The sequence below is a fragment of the Numida meleagris genome, chromosome 5 (assembly GCF_002078875.1).
Source record: "Numida meleagris isolate 19003 breed g44 Domestic line chromosome 5, NumMel1.0, whole genome shotgun sequence".
NCBI lineage: Eukaryota > Metazoa > Chordata > Aves > Galliformes > Numididae > Numida > Numida meleagris.
This window is the reverse complement of record NC_034413.1, coordinates 9,424,752-9,450,980: the sequence shown is the minus strand read 5'-3', so window position 1 is coordinate 9,450,980 and position 26,229 is coordinate 9,424,752. Positions and strand designations below refer to the sequence as shown.

The window sequence follows — 26,229 nt, the reverse complement described above, 5'->3', positions numbered from 1 at the left end:
GTGATGTGTAACAGTTTCATGGAGAAACTTAGAGAAGTGAATCATGAATGCATGTGTGTGTTACTTTTTATTGCTACGGGTCAGCACCTCAGCATGGAGGGTGTAGAAGCACGAATGCGAGGGGGCTGTCACTCTGCTGAGCTTCAAAGGGGTATTCCTGTGTTCGACAGCAGACTTCATGCAGAGCAAACTTCTCTGATTAGCTTGCCTGTAATTACATTGGTTGAAAAATTAAAGAATTGTTACGCTTAAGTAACCCAGTTACGGCTGCCAAAACATACAAAATAAGTATTTGAAAACCTTTTTCCTCAAGTGGTGAAAACAGATGAGATGGTTTCACTTCTGTGATTTTCACTTTCATGTATCTTTGTTCTGGTACAAAGATGAAATGTTTGAGTTGGACACAGCTGAGAAATGTATTTCTTACTTTCCAATGGAATTTCTCTGTTTCTTTAAACACTTGTTAGTTCTCTGCATTTCGTGTGTGCACTTTAAATACTGCTGGTCTTTTCAGTCCCTGCAATGTTAATCTGTATGTTTATAGCACAGTTCCTAAATATTACATGCCAAGCTGAACTTAACAGTAAACATTCTTGTATTATCAACTTGTAAATAGCGCAGAAATTCTTGTTGCACCAAAGCAGGAAGTAAAATGAGGCCATTATCTTTTATAAAGCAATATCACGGGAACATTTCAAATTCTTTTCAAAAATACCCCATTGTTCTGAGGCTTGGGGCTCACATATCTGATGGTAAGCTCATGTACTTCTTCATATTTTTAAAAATTCACAGATTATGTGACCTGCTGACTTGTCCAGCAAGGAAGAGTCTTGCAACGTTTAGCCAGCCTGGTGGGCAAGCATGCATAGAACCCGTGGTTTGCTTTTGCTGGTAGATCTGCTACAAAAGGTTGCTATGAACAACAAAAAGCCCGGACTCGAGGCCTGCAGGGTGGGGTGTTGCTGCTGTTCCGTAGTGAGAAGTGCCCTCAGAGAGCTGGGGTTCAGTGCTCTGCGTAGCACTCAGATGCCCCTTGTTTTTTCTCCTCTCTTTAACTTGGAATTGATCTTCTCCAATCCTATGATAGCATCCCTTTTTTGATAGGTGTCTCATGGAAAATATGCTGATGGTCATGCGATTTCAAAATAAGGTTCTACAAATGCTTATCTGCTGGCATGTGCTAGTGTTTGTTAGAAGGAGATTCTTTTCAGGGAAACCTGAAACTAATGCTAAAGCATTTCATAAAAGCTTGAGTGAAGGTAAAATATTTTACAAAACATTTGTAAAACACATAGTTCATCAGATAGGTGGAATCTACTATGAAACAACTGGTCTGTTAGTGTAATATTGTCTTGATTAGGCTCTATAAGGGATGAACCTTGAAGTGTGGAGCTGTTGGGATGCAATCCAGTATTTGGTTCTGTTTTGGACTTTAAAGTGTCCTTAGCAGTTAAGCAATACAAACTCAGATGAGGTGACTACAGTGGGGCGAAAAGGTGCTTTACATTCAGAATGTCTTTATACAAAAGAGGAAGTGTTATCATCTATAGTTAGTAAACAGATGTGTGTGTTTCTGGTTTTTTTTTCTCTTCAGAATGTAGTACCAGCTTGGTCCCTTGATTCCAGTTGCTTTGTTATAGATAGGATGGTGATTAAAATTTTCCAGTCTTTCCAGTATTCAGAAGATTTCTTAACTCCAAATAACAGCTTACTGAACTCACTCACTCAGTAAGCCAATAAATGGTAAAAATATTCTCTGTACTTTGGAAAAAGATTTTTATTGACTCAGCAAATTCAGGCTCTAGGTGCATAGCGAGTCGTCGTTACCAGTTGTTTGTTGGACTTCCCTTACCACTTTTCCAGCAACGTATTTATTACCTCTACATTTTTAATGCAGCTGATTTTAGTAGGCTGCATAGTAACTGAGGTCTTGATAAACACTGTTTTATTTTAAAAATATAAATAGATTTGTTTGAATGAGAGCTAAAAATGCTTAAAAATGAGTTTGACTGAAAGCATTCAGAACATTCTTTCTAACTCGTTCTGTTTTGCAGGTTTAGCTAAAAGCTGTGTTGAAGAGTGGCTGAATTAGTGCTCGATCCTGCCTCTTTCATCTGAATTATTCCCCGATCAGCTGATTTATCTCACTAAACCAACAGAAATATTAATAATTTCGCTGCTTTTGTTTTCTGTTACTTTAGCTAGTTGAGTTCAAGGCAGCTTCTGATCAAAGTGGAACTGGTGTAGGAGCAGTGGCCCAGCATGGCCTGGGGCAGGGGGAGCAGGACCACTGCTTCCGGCAGCTGTCGGCTGCTAGGTCTGCTTGGGAAATCTCACAGGTAGGACTGCATGGGTTGTATGACAGCAGATGAAATGCACTGCATGTGGCTTGAGGAAAGATGGGTTCCTGCCTACAGAACCATTGAAAATGCACCAGTTTATCATTTCAGAATCTTATTCCTCCTTTTTGTCCCTGCTTTCCAGATAATCCCGTGTGACGCTGGGAGTGCTGGTAGCAATAGCTATGCCCCATCTTACTGAAGCAATTTTTATTGTTTGTGTTTTTTTCATTTTTCTTAGCAATGAGAATTTATTTACACAAGTTTCTTGGTGGCAAAGCTGCTCTACGTTGCTCTTTGCATACTTGTTCTTTCTTGTAAGAGTGCATCTTGCTCCGACTATGGCCCTAATAAATTGTCTGCATAAAACCAGGGCAAGTGTGCATACATGACTTAACCTGACCCCTTTTCTGGATCCCAGCTATTTTCATATTGGGGATTTCCTGAGTCTGATGCAGCTTTTCTATTTTGGAATTCTCAGTAGACTCCTTGTCCAGGGGCTTGACCATTTTTTCCTTTAAACTCATCCTTGGCAAGGTCCACGAGTTTGGTTTGGACGCAGCTTTTGATTGCTTCATTTAATGAACTCCAGTTCTTGCATTCCGAGGTGCTCAGCTGTCATCCTTACCTCCATGCCACTTACAATTTGTAGATCCATCTTCCAGGTTCTGCTTCTGAACGCAAATGGATTGTTTGAAGCTCGTCACCTCATGCGTGAAGCTAGATGTGTCTTTCTCCTGGTCCCCCATATGCATCCCTTTACGTCTTGTTGGTTGAATTCACAGAATCACAAAATTGTAGGGGTTGGATGGGACCTCTGGAGATCATCAAGTCCAACCCCTCTGCTAAATCAGGTTCCCTACAGAAAGTCATTTTGTTGCTTGGTGACTTGGTCTCGTGAAGTTCTGAAGTGTTTCACCTTGTTCTTGTCCTTATAGTCACAAATAATTTGTTAACAACTCTGCTGCTCAGCCCTATGCTTGTTGAACATGTGTACGTTCCAAGTGCAAGAGCAGAACTTACCTGTTCACTTCACTGTTAAATCTCTGGTCGCATCCATAGGAAAAAGTGTTAATGGGAAGGATTCCACGTGGAAGCTTTGCCAAAACAATCTCCAAGAATAAATGTGGAAGTGAGGTCACAAGGTGGACTCTGCCTTCATCACCATATCTGGTAAATTGTCCTTTCCAGCGAGATCAAAAGTTGAAGTTTAGAATGGAAGAATGTGAATGCTATGGTGAGTCAGACAGTGAGCACGAGAAGGATGAAAGCCAGAGGAACTGCTCTGGGTTGAAGCCAAGCAATCTGCAGGCTGTTACTTGAGCTAGCCTTTTGCATTTCTTGTATCTACATTCTATTCCATTCCCCTACGTTATGTTGAAGGACTCGTTTTGCATAGTCAAGTCGATATTTTCTTTGCAAAGACTGTAGCATCTTGTTCGAGTTTTTGACTTTTTCCTTTTTAACATAGAAATCAAATAGAACTACTGTTGTCAACACAGTTGAAATTGCATCTACATAGTTTCTGCAAGTTTCTTGAGACTCTAAATATTGTGTTTTCTGTGTGTGAATGCAACTTTTATTCTATGGAGAATCTGGTCAGGGCTGTTCTGCAAGGGAAATATTTTTAGATTGTAATTCAGGGAATCTGCCTACACCAGACTTGGAATGTCTCTTAAGACTCTCTTCTGTTCTTCCCTTCCCCCATCTACCCAATATTTAGATCATTTGTGGTTTCTTCACTACTTTGAAACATTTTCACAAGACTTGCACCTGTTCTCAGTAGCACAGGCAGCAAACCAGATGTGTGCAGCTGCATTACTTCATGTCTGTCGCACACGAAGTGTAGTGCGACCTTATTCAATGGCTGGTTAGTGGCAAAGCTTCTCAGTGATGCTCTGAATTTCATTTCCCCCTTTTTTTTTTTTAGCAGATCTGACAATATAGAGAAATATTTCTTTATTGTGGTTTTATCTAAAAGCCCCTTCTTCAGTTGCAGCAGTTTGAGAGAAGCCAAGCTGTGTTCCTGGGTTTGCCTGCCGTGCTAATACCTGCAAACACAGTGGCTGAGAATATTTTCGTATGTTTGTATTCTAATGTGGTTAAAGCCTGGAGCTGTGAACACAAGTGTAATAAATAGAGGCACTGCTACGTGTACCCAAGGAGTCAGAAAATGACTGATGCAGTTCTGCTTGCTTTCTTGAGCTGCAGGAAGGTGAACCACTTGGTTTTGACCAGCTTCAGCTTTGGAGTCTGGGTTCCAATTCCTGTCAGGCCCTTGTGGGGCCTCAGTGTTTTGTTGTCAGCCAGTCAGATTTGTCCTTGCATTTTTTTTTTGGACTGGTTTTATGATAATGATTAAGTAGTCCCACCTCTTTGATCTTAATTGGATTGATGCCCTGGATGTTATTCCAGTGAACGCTGACAGCTTGTTAGAAGTCCAATAATTTTTTAATATCAGTGCTGCAATTATTTGAATTTCTTGAATGCTTCTGAAGTGCTGAATAGAGGGGAATATTCAACTTCTGTATGCCTGCCCTCGCTAATGCCGCGCTACGTGGTCAGCCCTTGCTATTTGTCAGAGCACCGTGCTGCTCCTCACTATGAATGCCCAGCATCCCAGGACTCAGCCTCCCTGGGACCCCGGCTCCTTCATGGCTGCTCTGCTTTGCAGGGCTGGGGCTGTGCATCCTGAGCTGCTCCGCACCGCCCATCCCAAAGCCCATCTGTAGCCCTCTTGCGTGTCTCATGTGCTTATAATGGTGTTTGGACATCTTTTCAGTTGTTACTTTCAGTTATAAATAAAGAAATACAAGAAGTGGTTTTGCTGTTGTCTTGTCAGAACTTGTTTTAGGCCAGATTTGTAGGGTTTCTCTTCGGTTCAGCTTGGCTTCTGTCTGTTTGGTTCCCATAGCTGGATTCTGTTACGCTTTGTGCAAATTGTAAATATTGCACCATGCTCATTGCTGATTTATATGAATATTTTAACTTTGATATGTGATTTCTGACCTTGTTAAGATTTCGTTCTATCTGCTCTCTAATTCTTCTGTGCAAGCTATTTGTTGTCAATAATAACTCAAAATAACTGTGACTTCCTAACTGTTGAGCAGTTGGCTATGTGCAGCAAAAAAATCCATTCTGTCTGTTTTAAAGATGCACTCGACCCTTGTAGTGAGGCAGAAGGCTCTGAAATTGTAATCTTTTTGTTTCTAAAATCAGAACACTTCAAATAGTTTTATAGACAGGCTAAAAAAGTCTTTCGCTTTTTTTCCCCAGATCGGGGAACCTAGTAAGAGATCAATAATTATCCCAGCCATGGGGAATATTTGAAATTAGTTCACAGAGCTGCTGATTGCAGATAATTGCCCTTACAGACCGGCTGGCAGGCAGAGCGCCGGCGCACCAGCATTGAGCTCCATTACTGCCTGCATCCTCCTCTTCCTCACGCTTTCTGCAAGTCTTTATCCTCTTGCTGTCTGGCCCAGGGTTTATCATGTTGTGAAGGATTTCACAATTTTCAATCTGCTTAAGCATGGGCAGGCACGGAGTTAATCCGCTGGAAAACAGGTTGTATTGCAAATTGCGTTTGCCATCCGGGAGAATTGCCTACTGGGTGAGTTGGTGGTTGGAGGCACCGAAGCCTGTTTGATACTGCCCTGTACCATCTCCCTGCATTATTATTAATTTGTGAATCCTTTGATATTTTTTAATGCAGCTGAACGCTGGTTTTAAATGGCCAAGAGGAACGCTGAGTTACGTAAGTCAGGGCAAGTAGCTTGGTCCTCTTGTCACAACAGGCTTTTGAGGCTGGCCTTGTGATGGGGCTGCTGTTCTGCCTCGCTGGGTGGAAAACACCGGGCTCTCTCTTCATCAGGCTGTGTTTTTCCAGAAGGTATATTTAGCTGTGTCATGCTGTAACATTTTGTCTGTGTACCTCTCAATAGTAGTGAGGTGATTGCTCATCTCACCTTGTTTAGAGTTTTTTTTTTTTTGAGCTGCATACTTAGCTGTATTTTTAGCAGTGTTTTTAACCAGAAGTTAGTTGGGAGACTACGAAAACATTGTTCTCTTACAAGTGCATGTGAATTGTCTGCCAGTTCTATCTTATAAGATTTTAAAAACGGCAGAATATGGTGTAATTAACCATGGTGTGAAGATTATTTATGGGCAGTCTCTTTCATGTGTTTCACGTGGACATTACTTCTAATTTAAAATTTCTTATTACCAAGCCAGCTAGTACGTGCAGTTTCTCCCTGCTGTCTTGGCAGACTTTATTTTGATAGCTTTCCTTTTTCCATGTCAATTGCACCATAGTATAGTACTAAATTTAAAAAAAAAACCAACAATCCAACCCCAGCTCTATGTGACTTCCTAGCTTGTTTTCCAGTTCTACAATGCAGTTGCTAGTGGTCTGTAGAAAATCCTTTATTCACTACTCTGATGTTAAAATCCATGTATTTTGGGCATTACTTGTGGTGGGGCAGGGAATGGGTTCTCCCTTGGTGAGCTGCTGCTGGGTGAGGCTTGTTTCCAGCTGTGAGCAGTGCACTGCCAGAGTCTTTTCTTAACTGGGTTGAAATACAAACATGTTTCAGCAAAGTTTATCAATGTTATACAGTGGAAGAGAACAATTTTTGATTCTTTTAATATGATTGACATCTTGAGTGCCCCTCTTATTATCTGTGTGTGGTTTTTTTTTTTTGTGTGTTTGTGCAGTCTTTCCTTTAGGACAACTTTAGTTTTGATTTCTGATGTAGATTTCTGAGAAGGGAGGCCAAGTTCTCCTCCTTGGGTGCAGGCATGGCTGGCATTGGTTTATAAAGGAGTGGACCCTTTTTCCTTAGCCTCCTTCCTTCCCACGCTTACTCTTCCCAGACTACACTGACTCCTCCCTCTTCCCACCCCTAGAGATCCCACTGTAAGTCTTGCAGTCCCCAAGTGCTCTTCTTTGCGTCCACGGTAAGTGTCAGAGCACCTCTGGGGCTCCCTCTCCATTGCTGGACCTCTGTGTGCCTTTGTGAATGCAGGTGAGCCTCTACCACATTGCCTGAATATTTTTACCCTTGCTAAGAGAGCATATCTGATGTGAGAATTCATGTCACAGACGGCAACAGTGTAAATTCACCTTGCATGCTTTCTATTAACTTTTAGGTTATCAGCGTTGTCTCAGCGATCTCAGATAAAGCATTGTAAGAATTTCGCTTCCCCTCTGCTCTCCTGCCTGTAGGCTAAGAAGGACATTTTGGTGAGATGCTGTCAAACCACAAGTAGCACTGTGTCCAAGAGCAAGATTCCTTATGGAGCGATATGAACTAAAAGCTGAATAATACAATATCACTTGAATGTGATAGAGCCTTAACTCTTGCCTGATTTCCATTTTAAAATCTGAAATTGGTTGGGCAATCCCCCAAACTATTTTAGCATTTAATATTTTTATTAAGTATATTTACCATGCCCCCATCTTCATTGTGGAGATATTGCGTGTACCTGTCCAAATCAAACCGAAGTGTGGGCTGACCCTCAGCTGGCTAAATAAACACGGGTGTCTCTTCATTTCTTTCTCCTCCTTCCCAGCATCAGCTGTGAGATGTTTGTGGCAACGTGTATCTCGCTGTTGTCAAAGTTTTCAGCAGGTGCAAAAGGGAAGCGCAGCAAATGTTACTGCAAAAATCCAAGTCTTTCTTCAACAGATGTAGAGTGGGAAGAGTCAAGCAAATGAGAAATCAGTGTGATGAAATGAAATTTGTGCCACATCTTGAGTTTGACATCATTGCTTCAGGTCTGCAGTGAAAACAAATGAAACCAAAATCGTCAGGACTGAACTTCAACAGTCACGATGTGAAAGCTACTACCTGAAAGTGCTTTGAAAATGTTTGGGTTATCTTATTAAAGATTTTATGGAGTTCTCTTTGGTTTGTGTAAAGAGGAGTTAAAATTTTTTCTGTAGTTTTTCCTCCTCCTTCTACTGCCTTCTGCGCTTTGCCTACTTGTTTTCATGAGTATCAGCCAGATGCTGCTACCACAGAACGTTAAATCTTGCTCAGCCTTTTGCTTACATTTGCATTCTTCTGGGTACCTGCTTCATCGGTGAATGCTGACCTGAGAGGTGTCCATGGACAGTGATGGAGGTGATACTTAAGTGTCACCTTTACGTTATCACGTGCCTAATTTCTAGAAAAAACATCCCAATTTGGATCAATAAATACAGGAAATGGTGTCTGTTTTGCAAAGACTTTTTTTTTGGCTGATCTTTAACAACTGTTTTATGATGCGTAGTAAGTATTGTGGATAAATGCCACTTGCAGACCAGACGTAGAGTCTTAGTTCATAAATCTGTTACGGTTTAATAAATCACTGTTTGTGATCCCACGCTGACTTAATGGGTGAACAGTCCAAGCATCAGAACTTGCAGGCCTGTGGGAAAATCCTTAGAGGATTGTGCCAAAGATATCAAACTTAATAATAGACATTCACCCCTCAAAAGGAATTTGCTGCTCTTCCAAGTTAGTTACTGTCTGAGTGATGCTCTGATACACAGAAACAGTGACCTAATCTTTACTGAATAGAGTTGAAGTCATTCAAATCATTTGCATTAATTTCACGTCTGTCAGCTCCAAAAAATACAAATGTCTACGCCTGTGTTCAGGCATGTACACATTTTCTTCAAGCCAGCAAACTGTTGCTCAGAATGCAGTGTGTTTGTCATTAAAATTGGTGGAAATACTGTACTTGGAGAGCTGTGCCTAGTTGTACCTTTGGATTGGTATGTAAAAGTCGGAGGTGAAACAGTTCAGTGTAAAGCTGCTCTGAACTCTACGCAAGTCCAGTCCTTTTTAAGGCTTAACAGATGCCTTTTGTTTCAAACTTTCACTGGTTGTACCTATGCTTACGTATATAGTATATAATAATCTGTGTAAATATTTATACAGTTGCCTTTTTTGATGACCAAAAAATGATGAAAATGTCAGCCACATAATTTTGCTATCTTTTAAGTATTGATTTTCTGTCTGAAGGTAATATATGCTATACAAGCCGATCTTGATTTCTTGTAACTCAATACAGCCACTCACTCTGAGGTTCTAAATTTCTGGTCAGCATGAAACAGGTGTGCAGTGTGGATTTTATATTCCTATGTTCTACAGCTTGAACTGTCAAAACAAAACCAGTAAATAAGGTTTCTTCAGAGAACCTATAAAAAGTTTTATCCAAGTTTCAAAAAATTGCTGATCTCGTTTTTAAGCTGTCTGATAAAATTATGATTCCCAAAGGCCTTACTTTATATATTTAGCAATAGGTTATTTTTTTTCTTAATATAATGAAATCCTTCTGCTTCTATTAATCGTGTGGAACAAGACCTGAACGTTGTAGATCTTGATGTCTGGATTTTCCTGTGTGCTTTTAGGTGAGCTGTGTAACCTCATAACGCTGGATGTAGCGCACAATCAGCTTGAGCATCTTCCAGAAGAGATTGGAAGTTGCACGCAGATCACCAACCTCGACTTGCAGCACAATGAGCTCTTGGACCTGCCAGAAACCATAGGTATGTCAAGAGGTTGGGGAAGGGAAAATAAATGGCTTCTTCAAAATGTCTGGTAAGAGGAGCAGATCTAAAAATAAGTAGTTGATTGGTGGCTGTAGAATGACTGGTGTTCTGCTGAAGGCACCTTCACACTTGAGATTAGAAGGAAGGTGTGCATCTTTAAACAACCTTACTTTAGAACAATTAAAAACCTTCCTAGTCCATAAAGTAATCCTGCTGTAATACAATAGAGCGTTTGCAACAGAAGTTAGGAGTAACAGACTGAAGTAAATGCGTTCCTGATCATTTTCAGAATGTCATGTAGGATGAAACAACAAAATATGACTTATTTAATTTAATCTGTTTAAACAGATGGCAGAAAAAGATGCGTGCTGTGGTTTTGAAAAGACAGAAAACAAGACAGTCATGGTTTTAAGCCCTTATTTATCACCACAACATACTGAAAAGAATGTACATTATCACTTAGACAATATTTAATGTTGAACTTTGTTGAATGTTTTCTTTTTTAGATAGAAAATTTTGTGTGGAGTTGCTCTGGCTTCCGATTTAGAAAGTTTGACCTGAACAGAGTTTACATTGATGAACTATCCAATGTATCTAAATTCCCTTCCTGGTTTGATGATATTTTTAATCTCTGGAGATCTTATTCCATCTGGAATTTGCATCTAACTTACATGCTTCATAAGCACAGCCTTTATTTTTGTATCAGTTTTGTAAATCTTACTGAAAACTGTTTTAAAAACACTTGTGTGTACTATCAATTTCATATTTAGGGAGAGAGTTCTCTGGAGAAAGTGCTAATTACAGGAAAAATTCTATAAGCAAGTTGATTTCCATCGTCAGGGCTTACAGACTGCTGTTGTTGCTCCTTGCTAGGAAGTTGTACCCAGCTGCTGAGTGACTGGCAGTCACTGAGCTTCTCAGAGGACCTGAAAGATCTTGCTTATAATATGCTGTGTGGCTGTGCTTGCAGGAAGGATTCCTGGGTAAGAGAGACAGAGTTAATTAAGCAGTTGAGCCATTTGTGATACATAGGAGATTGCTGACTCTGCAATCAAGTTTGGACTCTTCTGTTTCTCTAGGAAGTTACTGTAAGCCTAGATTGTTTGCATTGAGTCGAGTTTATACCTAGCCAAACTGGATTTCTGCGTGTTTTCTTTGTTTTGTTTTCTCATCACAGTGTTTTCATAAGGTTTTGAAGTCAATTATTTTTAAGTGTATACAACTGTCTCTTTACTTTGCTTATCGGAGCTGAACATCGCTGCTGTGCAGCTCAGCAAACCACCGAAGGCAGATAACTACAGTGCACTCTCCTGTCTCTGCACACCAGCTAAATTTGTGTGCCACTGGAGAGCCCCTGTTGGTACTGAGGAACGTGTGTAGGAGCTGAACACTGAAGTGAAAACTTAAAATCAGAATTTGTGCCACAAATAGCTCCCGAACAGCCAGACTTGGAAACTTAAGGGAAAAGTGTTGAACTCCAGCGTAAATGATAATGATCAACCTACATTTCTGCCTGTTACAGAAAAGGCAGCCGTAGCCAGTTCAGCAACATTGGCTTTATTTCTTAGTCATCACAGTTTTGGTTCAACATTAAAGCAAGTTGTGGCTTGATTTTTGTATTACAGCGTACTTTGTGGTTAGGATTGTTCAGCAAGAGAATGCGAGCACTGAGAAAAACACCCAGGGCACGGCGGCTGCTGCTGCGTGGGGCTGGGCTGGCACACCTTCCAGCCTCACGCTCCCTCTCAGGTTTTGGCTTTTCCTTTTCTCACCGAGATCGGCCTGGTGCTCGGCATTGCTCACGACGCTTAGCACTGCCAGTTTTTAGCATGCTGCATGTATAAGCACTGTCAGTGTTTCACCAATTTACTCGAAGTGCTCTGGGGGTTGCACGCCTGGTACAAAAAAAGACCAAACTCTTTTGTATGTTGTAAATATTTAATACTCTGAGCCTGTGAGACTCCTGCTATGGAGAAGACTTTCCATTACCGCCAGAGCTGTCCCCTCCTCCTGCACCAGTACCTTTGCTGGAGACCAGCTTCAGCTTGTGAGGGGGGTTTTGTCAAGCTGCTGTGAAAACCCAGCGGCTCCTTCCTTCCCTACTTCTCCCTCAGCCTGACGGAATAAAAAAAAAAAAAGCACCCAAACTTGCAAAATGCTTACATTTACTGCTGTGCTGTCTAATTAAGTTCTGATTTTCCCACTGAAAGGTTTCTGAGTGCGCCAGTATTTTTTTTTTTAAAGCTTGTTTTCTAATTCCCAGTTCCGTACTGGAACGAAGCGGCGTTGGAAGGCAGGGACGTTGGAGGGTGACATGCAGGGGAGTGGCAGGGAAGGGATTATGCATCAGTAATGATTACAGAGGTAGCACAGCCAACATATCCATTCTGTAAAAATACAAAGTTCTTGTTTGATCTAATACTTTATAAGCATGCCTTCTTGCAGTAACAAATGTCAATTTTAGATATTAGTTGTCAGGAAGTGACCTCACGTCTTGCTTTATAGATATTGGCTTAATACATTCATATCTGTATTTCTGTTGATTGAAAACCGTGAAGTACTTTGTATATTAGGTCACTTCCTGTAAGAAAAATGAGCTTTGTGGAACAGCTTAGTACATTCCAAGAGTCTCAAGTCTAGAATCAAAATCATAGTGGGATCTGAGCTTCTCAGTGGTGTCGTGCAGATTGCTGCATGTGTGTGAATTATGATATGCTATTATTTTCGATATCTTATCTCAGTATGCTTACCTGGCACACTAATGAGAGGAAATATCCAAAAGATATATAAAAGGAGATAAATTATTAAAGTTAGTAATTGGACTTCTGAAAGAGAGGAAATTTAGGGTGGAGTAAAGTGTTTCTGCTAGCTGCTCATTGGATTACAAGCTAGCTTAGAAAATATTGTGCTGCGAATTCCACGTTGAGTGCTCTCTCTCTTTGAAAACTTTATTTGAGCACTCTTTATAAATGTGTTAGCAATTTCTTATTTAAAAGCTCAGCAGCGCTTGTTCGAGAGGGAAGTTCAACAAAAACAGAACTATGACTTTTAAAAAATCAGATTCTTCAACTATTTTGTAATTTTCCACTTCTGCGTGTTTACGTCTGCAGCTTGATTATAGTCAAATGTGGCATATTCATAGACATTTAAGGCAACAGACGTTTTAATAAGAAAAAGAATAGTCTGTTGTAAATGTTCCAAAATGATGCTTTAAAAGCACAAAAAATTCTGTCACTGGACACGCTTTCCAGTGTCTGACATGGCACCGTTCCTAAAAGATGGTTTGGAAAATGAGAGGCACATTCAGAGCCTACAATTCATGCCCTTCACTTCGACTGAAGAGCTCAGAAACTGAAATCACAACTCGCATGAAAGCAAATGTTCTCCGGGGAAGATTTGCCATTTGCGTTGGTCGGCATTGCACCACAAACTCTGCTGCTGGCTGTTCTAGCTTCGGTTTACCTTTCAGAGCACTGCTGCACTTCTGTGCCGTCCACTTGATAAAATGGGAACGGTTGTGAACAGAGCTGGACGTCGACAACTCGCACAGCTTAGATCATACAAATTGTTGCTGAGAGCTTAAAGTTCCCACAAGTCCTCGTAAAGATTTTTCTGTAGAAAGTGGAACTACTTCTAAATGGGTTTTTAAGTATAGCAGGCTTAGCGAAAGCTGGAGGAGTCTTGCTCTGAAGCTTCTAACAAATGTGCTGGTCTTAATGAAAACCTGATGGAGCCGTGGATAGACTCCAGCTTTGATGGCAATGTTTGTGTTCTTAAAATTTAAGCGTGTTGACCTGGTGCTTTGGTCAGGCGGGCTCTGAGCATTTGGTGCTCTGCAGGATCAAGCCCGTTTCCAGTCTCAGAATGAGAGATCTGGTCAGATTTCACTCTTCTCGGGCTGTGCTGTTAATGAGGCATTTTTAATTGGATTCTGTTACTGTTTGTCAATCACAGTAACCTTTTTGTCCCTTCTCTACCACCTTGAAAGCAATGGCTCCCACTCTTATTCTAGCTTTTGGGTTATTATAGGTCTTTTCTGGATTTCATGGCATTCTCACAAAGGGAATGGAGTTTCTGGTTCTTGTTAGCTTCACTTCTAGATTTAGTCAATAGAAAGCAGTGAAACTGCCCAGAAAATCCTGGGTGGCACCGAGGTGGTAGGTGACAGCTCATCGCATCCTCTAATGGCAGAACCGGAGGGTACGGAGCAGGGCCGGGAGTTGGCAGCCTCCAAAAGTCATTGTTTGGGCATTAAGAGCAGGCTGCCCTTAATGCGGCGCGCAGGTAACGCCCGGGCGTCAGTGTTTGCACAGCTTGGGGTGGATGCCAAAGCTCAAAGGACAGCTTGACAATTTTGCAGAAGAAAACTGTATCAGTCGCTGCTAAGTGCAGGCAGTCATTGAGCCACGTGCTGCTGAATCAGTCCATGCTCCTGCGGCAGTGTCAGGAGGTGCTTTCCCTTTCCTCAGCTGCTTCTCTTGGCGGTGGCTGCTGGGTGCTTCTTTCCCAGGGGGGAGATATTTGTGATTTGTGATTCACATTTTTTTGTGAAATTGAAGATAAGTTATAAAGATACAGTTGAATTCATATATACTCTTCTGTAAAAATAAAATAAAATTAAGCGTGCTTCTATTGGCTTATTAATTCTGAGTTGATTGATTTGATCTATATTTATGAAAATATTTCTTATATTGTGTTTCAGTCTGGTATATTTTCTGGTAGGACTAGGATGGGACTGCGTATTTTAGTGAATGCATGTGCCATCACGCAGCAGCTAGATGCAGAAACCAGTATGTAGAGATGCGTTATAACTGCAGCTCAGCATTTCCAGTGTGATTTGTATACTGTAGGAGAAAAAAGCCCATAATGTTATACGTAGGAAGCAGGCATGAGGGAATAGTACTTCAAAGGAATGTATCAGAATGAAGACAAGTGGGTCTGTTAGCTAAGTGCATTTTGAACACGTGCTAAGAAAGCTGAATTTTCAGAAACATGTCACTAAATTTGTGCTGTCCTGCCTTATACTGGTGTTGTGTGCGGTACGTGTCAGTACTTCAGCCTTTGTCACTCAGTTTTTGCCAGCATCTTCACACAAGCAGTTTGCAATGATTATGGGATTGAATCACAGTTTAAAAACATCTGGTGATGTGATCATGCTTTTGTCTTAGTTTCAAAATAATGAGGAGACTTGTCTTTGGTTGGTCCTGTCAGATTGAAAGTAGACAGGAATCTCTGCTCTCTCCAAATGGCATTTAACTCAATAACAATGGTAGAGATGCATTTTAAAGTGATATTAGATAGTTTTTTTAATAGGTGAATGTGTTTTTGGAGAGTTTCCTATAAAGAGGGTAATACACATTGGTGGTTTGAGCAGGACAAGAAACAGTGGACCTTGTTGACCTTGTTAAGTTGAAAGCCTGAATCTGCCTCCTACACTGCCCTGATGCATCAAGAGGCATTGGTGGCCAGAAAGAAAAATAACAATACATTCAAATCATGTTGCTATTATGCCAGTAAAATCCAGAGTCTGTAAGTCAAACTGTGTGTTGCTCAGCAGTCTTAAACTTGCTGTACCTTTGCATTTTGAAAAATATGGCTACATTTCATGCTTTGGCTTTGATAGTTGGTAGCAATGATTAGGAAGGATTCTCTTCTCTTCTACGCTTTTTCTGATTTGTTGACCTCCCCACCCTGTAAATCACCTTTGATTCCCCATCTGCAGTTTTCCTAAAGCATCAGTGATTAGGCAGAAGAGATCTTAAACATGAAGAACGTTCCAACCCTGCAGGTTTTAGAACGGATTTGACCTTTCTTAGATAATTGATTGGTCAAGTGAGTTTACATTCATACAAATCTATGGGCTTTGGTTTAGGAAGGAGTTGCCCACAGATCAGATGAGGACAACTGTGGGATTTTGTTCTGCGTTCCTCTGCAGTGTGCTTACTGAGCTCTCATTCAGGACGCCTTGCTTGGCCAGCTGCTTCTTACTGGAGCAGTGCTGGACATCGAGTGGCGTGGCCTTTGCTCGTGGCGTACAAGTGGAGATTGAAATGTTTTATCTGAAGCCTTTCATTTTACTCCATAGCTATCAGGAGAAATGTTTTGCTTTCTGACAAGAGATTAGATTAAACATGTCAACAGCTCCTTTCACCTGAAAGTCTGCGGAACTGTTCAACAGTTGTCGTGGAGTATGGCAGACATCTGGAAAAACTAATACATAATAAGTGCAAAGTGTGATACAGGCATCTTCCAGCCTGCCTTGCGGCTGTTTTAGGTTCCAAGCACTGCTGAAATATTTGAACGCAGTGTTTAATCTCTATCCACAGTTGGCCATCTCTATCTTGCCCAATCTCTCTGTCATGGTTTTGTGATTTTTGGTTATTGGTATTCCACATCATAACATCATGTAGTGGATATACCTGGTTCTCAGAAGGGAAGGACTACTACAGTCCCCACGGTACTTTGCTCCTCTGTTACCATTTTTCCAGCCGGAGGGAAAAGATAAAAGCTCGCAGTATAAAAACTTGCAGATCACGAGACCTCGTCCCTTTTTCCTCCCGTCTCTCGTCTTGGCAGCACCTTGCTCTCCAGCCGTCTTATCGTCGGTAGTAGAGTAAGGCCTACCTTGATTTTGGGACATTCTCTCTCTCTGTATTGGATTTATCAGCTTAAATTGTAATTATATTGTATTATAGTGTATTGTTTTGCATTCCGATATCTTATTTAGTGAATTAGTTTGTTTCTCCTCATATTGTTGCCGCTGTTCTTTGCTCTCAGGGCCATCTCCTTACCCTTTTCCCCTTTTCCCGGGGTGTGGACCCGTGGATCCCCCGTCCCCTTTGTCACGGAACCGGGCCGAACGCCCGTAAACCGTTGACACTCTCCTATAAAGTTTTCAATTTTGTTATGGCCCTTGTTCACACCTTCTTTGGGTTTTACAATAATTTTTAACATGCTCACTGAACCTCTTGTGGCTTTTTCTGCTGTATTCTCATTGTAGTTATTTTATACAAAATTAATTCAGTGTGGTGTTTTAAGGTTAATCAATGACATCTGGTACCTTTTGTATGCGAAATAATTAATCTTTCCAAGAAGAAAAATGCCTTAGGGAATCAAGTGAACTGAGCTCTATGAAATGATAGATAGTAATAGAAAGTAAGTTATTTTTCACGTGGCTACCTACAGCGTGCAGGGTTTAGTCAAAGAAAAAATCTGAGAGTATTTATCAGATCAGAAAAAGCGCTTACTAATGCCGTGTTTGTAGTATGTTCTTGTGATGATCGTTTCCATGAAGAAGTTCTTGTATACTTTTTATCATAATCTAAAGGGAAGGGTTTTTGAGGTGCAAGCTGCTGTAAGTCCAATTTGTGTGTTAATGTTATCTACAAAATAGTTTTTTCGAGTGAACAGATTTTAAATTGATCTGTATGTTTGGGCAAAAGCAACTAGGAAGTTAGCTTGATGAACTAAGCTGTATAAATCAGAGTAATGAGTCCATGTTTTACTAATGATGCAGTGGTATTTTGTGCTAAGTAATGACCCTTCATCTGAGGACAGGGAATCTGAAGGATTATTTGAACTAAGGGGAGAGGAAGAATGATGGATTTCAGAAAAAGAGAGCATGTTTCACCTCCTTTGAAGGTGGTAGTAGGACTTTGGAATAAGTATTTGGATTTCTTTATCTTATTTGGTGCATCAGAGCTCACTTCTCTTGATTCTGAAGTATTCAAGAAAGAGATGTGTTGCTCCTAATTAGAAAACTACTTCAGGTGGTCTTTCTGAAAAGTGTGTTGATAAGCATGGTGTTCTGCTTTAATTTAGTCTTCCCTTCTTTTTGGGATTGGCTTGCATTGATGTTTTTATTTTTAATTTGACTAACACTTTTGAGGTATCTTTAATAAAGAATTTAATTTAAAATTGTCTATTTAGAGTCCCATTTGTAAAAACAGGATATAATTTAATGGTTTGGGGTTTGCATACTTCCTTGTAGTTTTCAGTTCATTTCTGTCTAAATTAAACAGCTAACCCTGAGAGACCTGAGTTCTCTCCGATGAAATGAGGGAATTCTGCACTTAGGTCATTCCAGAGCTGAGCACTGGGAGGCAAGGAGCTGTGCTGGGCAATGTGAGGTCTGCTGCTGGATGTTGTATGCCTTCACTGTGATAAAGTCTGACAGAACTGCTAGAGAGGTGGCTGTGTGAAATGTGACTCCCAAGGGCAACTGTTCATACTTGCTTATGCCTGGCTTGATTTTACGGTTTCGTTAGTCTTCAGTATGATATTTTTGAAGTATCTTTTCATGGGGCAATTGAATTTACAAGTGCTTTTTTCTAAGTGGGCTTCCTAAGAAAACAAGTTGGAAGAGTTTTTAGTTGTTGCATTTTTTTTTCTGGCAGTAGCTGCTTTTCAGTTGTGGTTATCAAACTGTCACATTTGTGAACATCTAGTTCTGCCTCTTCTGAGTCACCCTGCCTGCCAGGTTGCTGCTGAAGAGGAACCACCGAGGTGTGGTTCCAACAGCAAAAGCACAACTGCAGAAGATCTTCATCATCTAACTGACCAAACAGATCACCATCAGCTGTTACCAACCCTGCAGAAGATGCAACCTGACTGCGTGTCAATGGAGAGCTTAATGTGGTGCGGTACAAGACATCTGTAACCGAACTGGAGAAGGCAGAGGAGCACGGGGGCAATGAGGTGACTGGAGGGCTGGCTGAGGGACATGGCAGTGGTCTTGAGCCCTGCAGCTCCTCTGGGGTCCCTTCTGGCATCAGTGCCATTTTGGACAGCAGAAGCGAATGCCTGGAAATGAAAGGATTGCTCACCGTGATACGTTCACAATGAGGAGTGAAGGGTCTGGCACTGCCATGGCTGCCTGGTTGCAGTTTTCTGAAATGCCACACTGCTGTAGGAACGGAGCGGAGCTGGAGCCATGCAACCTGTGCTCGCAATCTGGAGTCGGCACAACGACGTCGTATTGCTAGGCAACAGTTGGCAGCGTGCTGGCTGCTAGAGCCCTGCCCTGCTTGTACTCCTGGGGAGAAATCAATACCGGAGCCTAGCTCAAGGTTTATGTGCTGAAGAAGAATAAATTATTATCTTATTTGTGTCAAGCTTGTCACTTGTTTAGTAAGCGAGGTGTTAGATGCTAATACAGAGAATTAGAGAGTGCAGTCAGGATATGCTTTGTTCATCCCTAGATCGGCGAATCCTCGTGCTCTTGATTCCTTACGATAGAATGTGCATCTCTTGAAGTGAGGACGAGTTCTTATGCAAACAGATTGTACTGAATATGGCATAAAATACCCTACTTTACTTACAAATATGCATAGTGATATTAGTGAATTATAAGATCAAAGCAGCTCTTAATTACTCTTGTACGTATACGTACTCTAGGATTTAACATCAGAAGATGAGTATTTGTGTATTGGAGAGCAATATTGATAGCCTTGGATTTTAAATGCCTTTTTCGATTAAGGGAATACTTACTTTGCTGCTTTTGCAAAAGCAAATTGCATACTTGCTCAGAAAGAAAGCACTTAAAAATAAAAATCCCAGTGGGAGATAGAACTGGGTAAGCAGCTCATGTGGTACCTGTCGTTTGAACTTTAGTTTCACTATTGACAATACCAAGCGAAATTTGTTGCTAAGCTTGTTAGCTTGCTATCAGATATGTACTGAAAACTTATCCTCTCTTCTCTCTTGATTTGTAAGACCTGATTTTTTTTTTTTTTTTTACATGGAGCACTTTTTTGGTGTTTTTTTCCTTTTCACTGTTCTTGTGAATCTCCATTTTAGTAGCTGTGAAACCATCAAACATTCCCAAAGTTCAGTTTTTATTAGGTATGCTCCCAATCTAGCTACTTAATGATGTGGGGTCATTTTTACAGCATATTTTGACCAGTCCAGAGAAGTTCAGGAAAGAGATATTTTGCCATTTCCTTTGCTGAGATTCTTCCCTTGTCTAGTGGACCTCATTGTATCATTTGTATTAATTTTCATTCTCCATTTCCTGTATAGTTAATCTACTGCTTCTGAGTATATTTCGTACACTACGTTTGTTTCTTTCTTTGCTGTGTTCCAATAACCTTTGTAGAAGTGTGTATGTATAGATGATATAGTTAATGCGTAACTACTCAGACTATACATATAAAGCTCCCTTCATATTTTTACAAAAGATTTCTGATTATTCTTGCTGCTGTTAAATCTTCTATTACTTTCCTAATATTATCTTTCTGGTACTTCAGTGTGTGGAAGAAATACGTTGTCCCATGAGTGGCTGTAAAAATATAAAACGGGGAACGTTTTGCAAGGACTAATTGTGTGGATTTGTTTAGAAGCTTCTGCTACTCAAACATACACGTGCACAAATACTTTCTAAATATATGACTGAGCCAGAAGACTTTGCATTGTTCTTCATACTACATGCTGGTTGACATTTCAGTGAAATTCAATACCTTCTTACTTGCAGGAGAGTACCAAATGCTCCAGTACTAGCAAGGCTGAAGACATCCTTAAGTTGCAAGCTTCTTTAGTTTTTTTTTAACAGAAATACATGTCAGCTGGAACTGTAGGCCTGGCAATATTCAAAACTTAAAAAAAAAACATGTCCTACTGTCCAGATTTTCGAGGACATCCTTCGATGTCTTCGACTTTCCCTTAAGTATGACTTGAAAAACTTGGAAGAATTTTTTTCTATCACTTTTTAAAGACTCTTGCTTCTGGAGGATGGTAAAGATATTTTGGGGATATCTGGAAAATATTAAGAGTTCTTTGCTGGTGAAAAGATCGGGATAGAATACTTCTTCAATGTGATACAGGCTTTCCTTGCTTACCAGATCATGCACAAGTTGAGAATACATGGTACTTACAGTGTACTTCTACTGCATAGTTGATCTCAGCTTTGGAAAGCACTGTAAACTATGTGTCCTGTTTGGGGATGATAGCCTCATTTCACCCTTTGAAAAGTGTGAAGTAGAAGTAGAGCGTGAGGCAACAGAGGAATCAGAAATCAAACCTTGTTCTGTTCCTTGGTGTTAATATGATGATGTATTAATCACTGCTTCCTCTCTGTAGGAAATCTGTCCAGTCTAAGTCGTCTTGGCCTGAGGTACAATAGGCTGTCAGCAATTCCGAAGTCTCTAGCAAAATGCAGTGAACTTGATGAACTGAACCTGGAGAACAACAATATTTCTACTTTACCGGAGGTGAGAGATGGAGTGGATTTGAGAGGGAATGTGTTGGAAGGGGTCTCTGTTTTCAGAGGGATGGGAACATATAAAATAATTTCTTCTTGCCTTGCAGTTCTGAGGAATACCATTTGTTTTAATCTACATGTGTAATGTGAAATATTACAATGCTGTACGTATTAGATATATCTAACTTGTGTGGAAGAATGTATGTTATACAACTTCTGTCAGAAGTGGGAGTAGCACGTGTCATTGTATTTGCTGTCCTGAGCCTCTTCAGGAAACCTTAAATAAGGAGTCCAGCTTCCCATTATTCAAGCTGGATACGAGGTGTTTTGTGAAGGTGGGGAAGAAGTAGAAGTAGAGAAAAGAAAATGGGGATATCTCTATCAGCATATAGATGAGGCAAGAATGACCTTTGAAAGAGTGGATAAAGCCTGCTACAGCTACTTTGCCTTAGCATTCTCATTTTAACCTGGAAAAGGAGTGTGCTGTTGACATGCATTTCATATCATCCAGCAACTCATTGATGCTCGTTTCATCAGTTATGAAAATTAAAAATTGGTACAATTTTTCAGTTTCCTCTGACTCTGCAAAGATCTCAGGAGAAAGGGGAAGAGAATCAGTTTTCGTGCTTTTCTTTTCATGGTTGCTGCCCTTGATTGTTTTACCTGTTCTCTTGCTTTAGTGCTTGAGCAAAGAAAAAGACCGTAGAGCTAAAAGTTCTGGAGCCACGTTTTCTGTCTATTCAAGCAACACATTTACTCTGAGGTGAAGAATAGAAGCTTCTAATCTCTAGTGTGTCTTTGTTCCTCTGTATTCCTCAGGAATTCTCTGAAACACACCCCGGAGAAACAGAGAATTTAATAATTGTTTGGATAAAACTGTCATTTAGGAAAATGCTAATGAGTGAAAGCCACCAGGCTGCTTTCAGTATGAGAGCTAAGCTAGCCCATCCCACCCATACATATTATAAAAGCAACTACAGTGTAATCACAGAAAGATAATGTGGGAATGATTATTTGCTTTAAAATGTATTCAATCCTAATACAAAACTCTTAGAGGCTATGCTGCTTTCTTCACATATTTGCCAACAATATGTTAACATTTAAGCTGCTAACTTGCAGAAGTGTATAATTTATGCTGTAATCTGTTTAAAATAAAACATTGCTTTCTGTAATATAAAGAACTGCGTTTGTAAAAGAAACTTTGGAATTTCCAAACATAACTGAGGTTGCTGACACAATGCCTAATAAATATTTTTATCTTGAAAGGATGGATTGGGAGAAGGCAGCCCTGCCACAGATTTCATAGATGTAAGAGTGCTGTCTTTTTGCACTGCCAAAGCTCTCTTACTTTCCTTCGAATGTGGTTAATTACTCTAGGCTGTTAGAGTGTGTTAACTAACATATTTCTAATATTTTTTGCATGGATGCAGGCTTTAAAAAATGTCTTCTGGAAATGCCAAGATCCATCTGAAGCTGTAAAGTGTTTTTGTAACAGAGCCCAGGGACTGCTTAATCCTAGGACATAGAATATCAGTTAATTACAGAAAGTACGGCTAGAAGGAGTATTTCCTAATCAAAGATTACACTAGTTAATGATTAGATTTTAATGTCTAATACTGATTTAACAACCCTTTATTTTGTCTTTGGGGGAGAATTGCTTCATTGACACTTACTGAGATGCCCCCAGAATTATATTTCAGTGCTAAAAATTTTAGCCGTGACGTGTAGAAAATTGCTATTTAATCCCGTTTTACTTACAGTAGTGTTAATAAACTTAGAACAGAAAAATTACCCAACCTTCCCTGGTCAAAGTGACAAAACCATATTAAAGTTCTTACAGTGCACGTAGAGCAATTCAGGAATACCGATATTGGAAATAGTTGGAATCATTATCTTGTTACCGCTCTTTCCTGATTGCAGTTGTTGCATTATTTATGGTATGTAATGCCATGCATAAATCTCCAATTTCTGTGATACTTAAGCAAATGGAGCTGAATTCAAATTGGCATAGTAATAAGCCAAGGTGACACTTCAGCAGTAATTTAGCTCTCATTATTCATCCCTATGGTTCCAGCAACGTGCTTGGCACGTATCTAACATAAACTCTGCAATCCTTGCTGCTGAGATTTCAGAGTCTGCTTAGATTATGAAGAGGGGCACAGTGAGCCTGTGGATTCAATGGGCAACCATTGCTATCCAGTTTGGCTCCAGCCTTTTACTTTTTCATTTCTGAACACAAGACATGTGGAATAATAACTGTGTAGGGATAATTTGGAAACGGGAAAGGAAAAAAAAAAAGGGAATATCCAAAAGCTTCTGCCTTTTTCTCTAGTCTGTTCAGCTATCTGAAACCATTATAGCCTAAAAGGAAACTTTTTCTAATGGATATGTTTGCAATATGGGTCACTATTAAATTACAAAGATTTGAGCTTGAAGTATGAAATATACCTTTGAACAGCGGTGTCTGATGGATTTGGTGGTTCTTTGGGCCTTGCTGTTATTTGTGAGCAGACGACAAGGTTAAGGGAAGCACGGCTCAGCAGCATGGGCCATGCTCCTTCAGAGCCAGGACACAAGGATGGGTGCACGCTGCACGCCTGCCACCCTGTCTGCTTCAGAGTTGCCCAAGAGGTAGCAATGCGTTATTAGCAAAACTCCTTTTGGAGGAGAAGAAAGTTACAAAACCTCCTAAGCTTTCAGGTGTGATATGTTTGCTTTTTCTTATCTGGCAGTATGTAAGCAGAATAGGGGAAACAAGGTGAAGGCTGGCAACTACAAGGGGAGGTTGCTGCTCTTGGAAGTTTTATCAGATGTAACAGTGGTTTGAGTGTTGCAATGCTCATTTAGACTTGGGGGATAGCATTTGTAATTAGACCCATGAGGAAAAAGAGATTTATTCAAATAAATCTGTCCTAAGTTCCCGGGTGGTTTTCTTCTCTTTACAGGGTCTTTTATCCAGCCTCGTCAAGCTGACTAGTTTAACGCTGGCCAGGAACTGCTTCCAGTCCTATCCTGTGGGTGGCCCGTCTCAGTTCTCCACAATCTACTCTCTCAATATGGAGCACAACCGCATCAATAAAATCCCCTTTGGAATTTTCTCTAGAGCTAAAGTATTAAGCAAGCTGAACATGAAGGTGAGGCACAGAAACATGCTACTGTTTGTTAAATCAATGAGGAGCACTGTTTCCTATTCCGTGAATTCTGGCAAGCATAATGATTTAAGGAATGAATTTATCATGATCAAGTAGACACTGCTGCCCTTAGATACAGAAGCAATTCTGGATTAGTTTAAAAAATGTACTGTCACTCTGTTATTGATCTGCCTTCATTTGTGTTACTTATGCATTTGTTGTGTTTGCAGGATTGCAGACAGCAGCTAAGTGGGCTGCAAAGTTCTCTGATGTTCAAATTGGGCATGAGCATACAGAGTAACCCGTTTCTTTCCTCCTCTCTGTACTGTTGCAGTTTAGGCTAAAAACAAAATTATGAAAAATATCTTTGGAATATTTTATTTCAGAGTCTAAGTTTGGAGGATTTTGGCAGTAGCTGTAGAGCACATAGGAAAGAGGACCTTTATGTGTGTGCTGTGTACACAAAGAGTGAAGAGAACCAGGGAAAAGAGATGACATTTTTCAATGAATGGGCTTGTTTTCAGTTTTTAAAACAAGTTATGAAAAAAAATATGTTTGAGCAGTAGCTAAGCTCAGCAACTATTTAATAATAATTTTTGGCATGCATGGATTCTCAATTTGCTTCATTACCATTTTTTAATCATGTAGCCATCTGTAATTTCACGTTTACCAGGACTTTGTATGACATACATACTTACATATATATGTATATATAACTTCATGGTATCTGATCTAGATCAAATACAGCAGCATTTTGAGCACAAGGATGTTTAGTTTAAGGTGCTTTTATTCTCAGCCATTAAGGTATATTTCCCTTGTGTTTTTTTCTCTCTCTCTTTATTCTCCTAAGCCCCATGTATCTGTTGTTTTCAGATGCTGGCTGTTCCTTGTGTCCTAGCTCAGCCAAGTCAGAGCCTTGAGTAATGTCATTACTTATGTTGTTTATCTACTTTTTATTTTTTAAACAGGTTGGCAGAGGAGGTTTTTTTTTCCTAGTAAGCTCTGTATTCTTAGTATTTCAGCATTGCTGATAGCAGCTTGTACATTATAGTGAATTTTCTGTTCTTTTTTCTCTCCATTGTATTCCATAATGAAATGAAGAACATTTTAACTACTGGAACGTGAAATGTTTTGAATTACGTACTTCTAATTTTTCCATTCCAGTTCTTGTTAGTAACACAAAATCAATTCTGCAACTGTAAATTTGAACTGCTTATTACATTCTGAGGAATTAAAAGATTTTTGACCAATTGTCACCACTTTAATATAATTAGCTGCTATTTTGTTTAGAAGTTTAATCGCTCAAATGCCTTGTTGATCTCTTGCAAATGCAGACCCTAATTATATGATATGTTAAATCTCAGGACAATCAGCTGACCTCTCTCCCCTTGGACTTTGGGACTTGGACTAGTATGGTAGAACTGAACTTAGCGACTAACCAACTCACAAAGATCCCTGAAGATGTGTCTGGGCTTGTTTCTCTTGAGGTGAGAAGAATATAAACATCTGCTTGAATCCCTACAAGCAGACATTTTCTACTCTAGGTTAAAGTATTATTATTTTTTTTTTCAAGTAAGGCCAAATAAATATATATAGGTATGCTGTTTGAATAGATGTCTTTAATCTGTCTATGGTTGTTGTGAATGGCTTTTTGAATGTTGTTCTTTATGTCACTCTCTAATGTCTGTGCACGAAGGGTTAAGTGCAGACATATTTTCAACTGTGTAGAAAGAAAAATGTTTTCAACAGAAAAGATTGGCACTGAGCTGGGTTTGATTCCTGGAGACACCAGCATGGAAACAAAGGGGATCAGAAAAACGTAATGAAATGGTCTGCAGTCAGAGATGGCTGCACTGTGAACCCTGTAAGCAGCCAGGTGGGAAATCTCACCTCTGAAGGGAGAAGAGCTCTATAGGTGGAAATGATGAACTAAACCTGTCTCGTCCCTTAGTCCTGTTTCCCAAGGTAACACTGGCAGAGTCAGTCAAACGTAATCATCTTGGAGGAGCGTAAGGATGG

General features: G+C 40.1%; 1 protein-coding gene and 1 long non-coding RNA gene across 5 annotated transcripts in view; one reads left to right on the top strand and one right to left on the bottom strand.

Moving 5' to 3' along the window:
• SHOC2 (SHOC2, leucine rich repeat scaffold protein) overlaps window positions 1-26,229 on the top strand; it is a 59,457-nt gene that overhangs the window by 24,992 nt on the left and 8,236 nt on the right. For all 4 annotated transcript variants that reach the window (XM_021399607.1, XM_021399608.1, XM_021399609.1 and 1 more), the window contains exons 3-6: window positions 9,742-9,879; window positions 20,959-21,089; window positions 24,025-24,213; window positions 25,575-25,697. In XM_021399607.1, coding sequence (XP_021255282.1) covers window positions 9,742-9,879; window positions 20,959-21,089; window positions 24,025-24,213; window positions 25,575-25,697 — 581 coding nt within the window. The remainder of the gene's footprint in view (window positions 1-9,741; window positions 9,880-20,958; window positions 21,090-24,024; window positions 24,214-25,574; window positions 25,698-26,229) is intronic.
• LOC110400032 lies at window positions 12,110-20,952 on the bottom strand. The gene is made up of 2 exons (XR_002439547.1): window positions 18,708-20,952; window positions 12,110-14,726 (listed from the first exon to the last, which is right to left on the bottom strand). It is a non-coding gene; the product is annotated as an uncharacterized LOC110400032 (long non-coding RNA).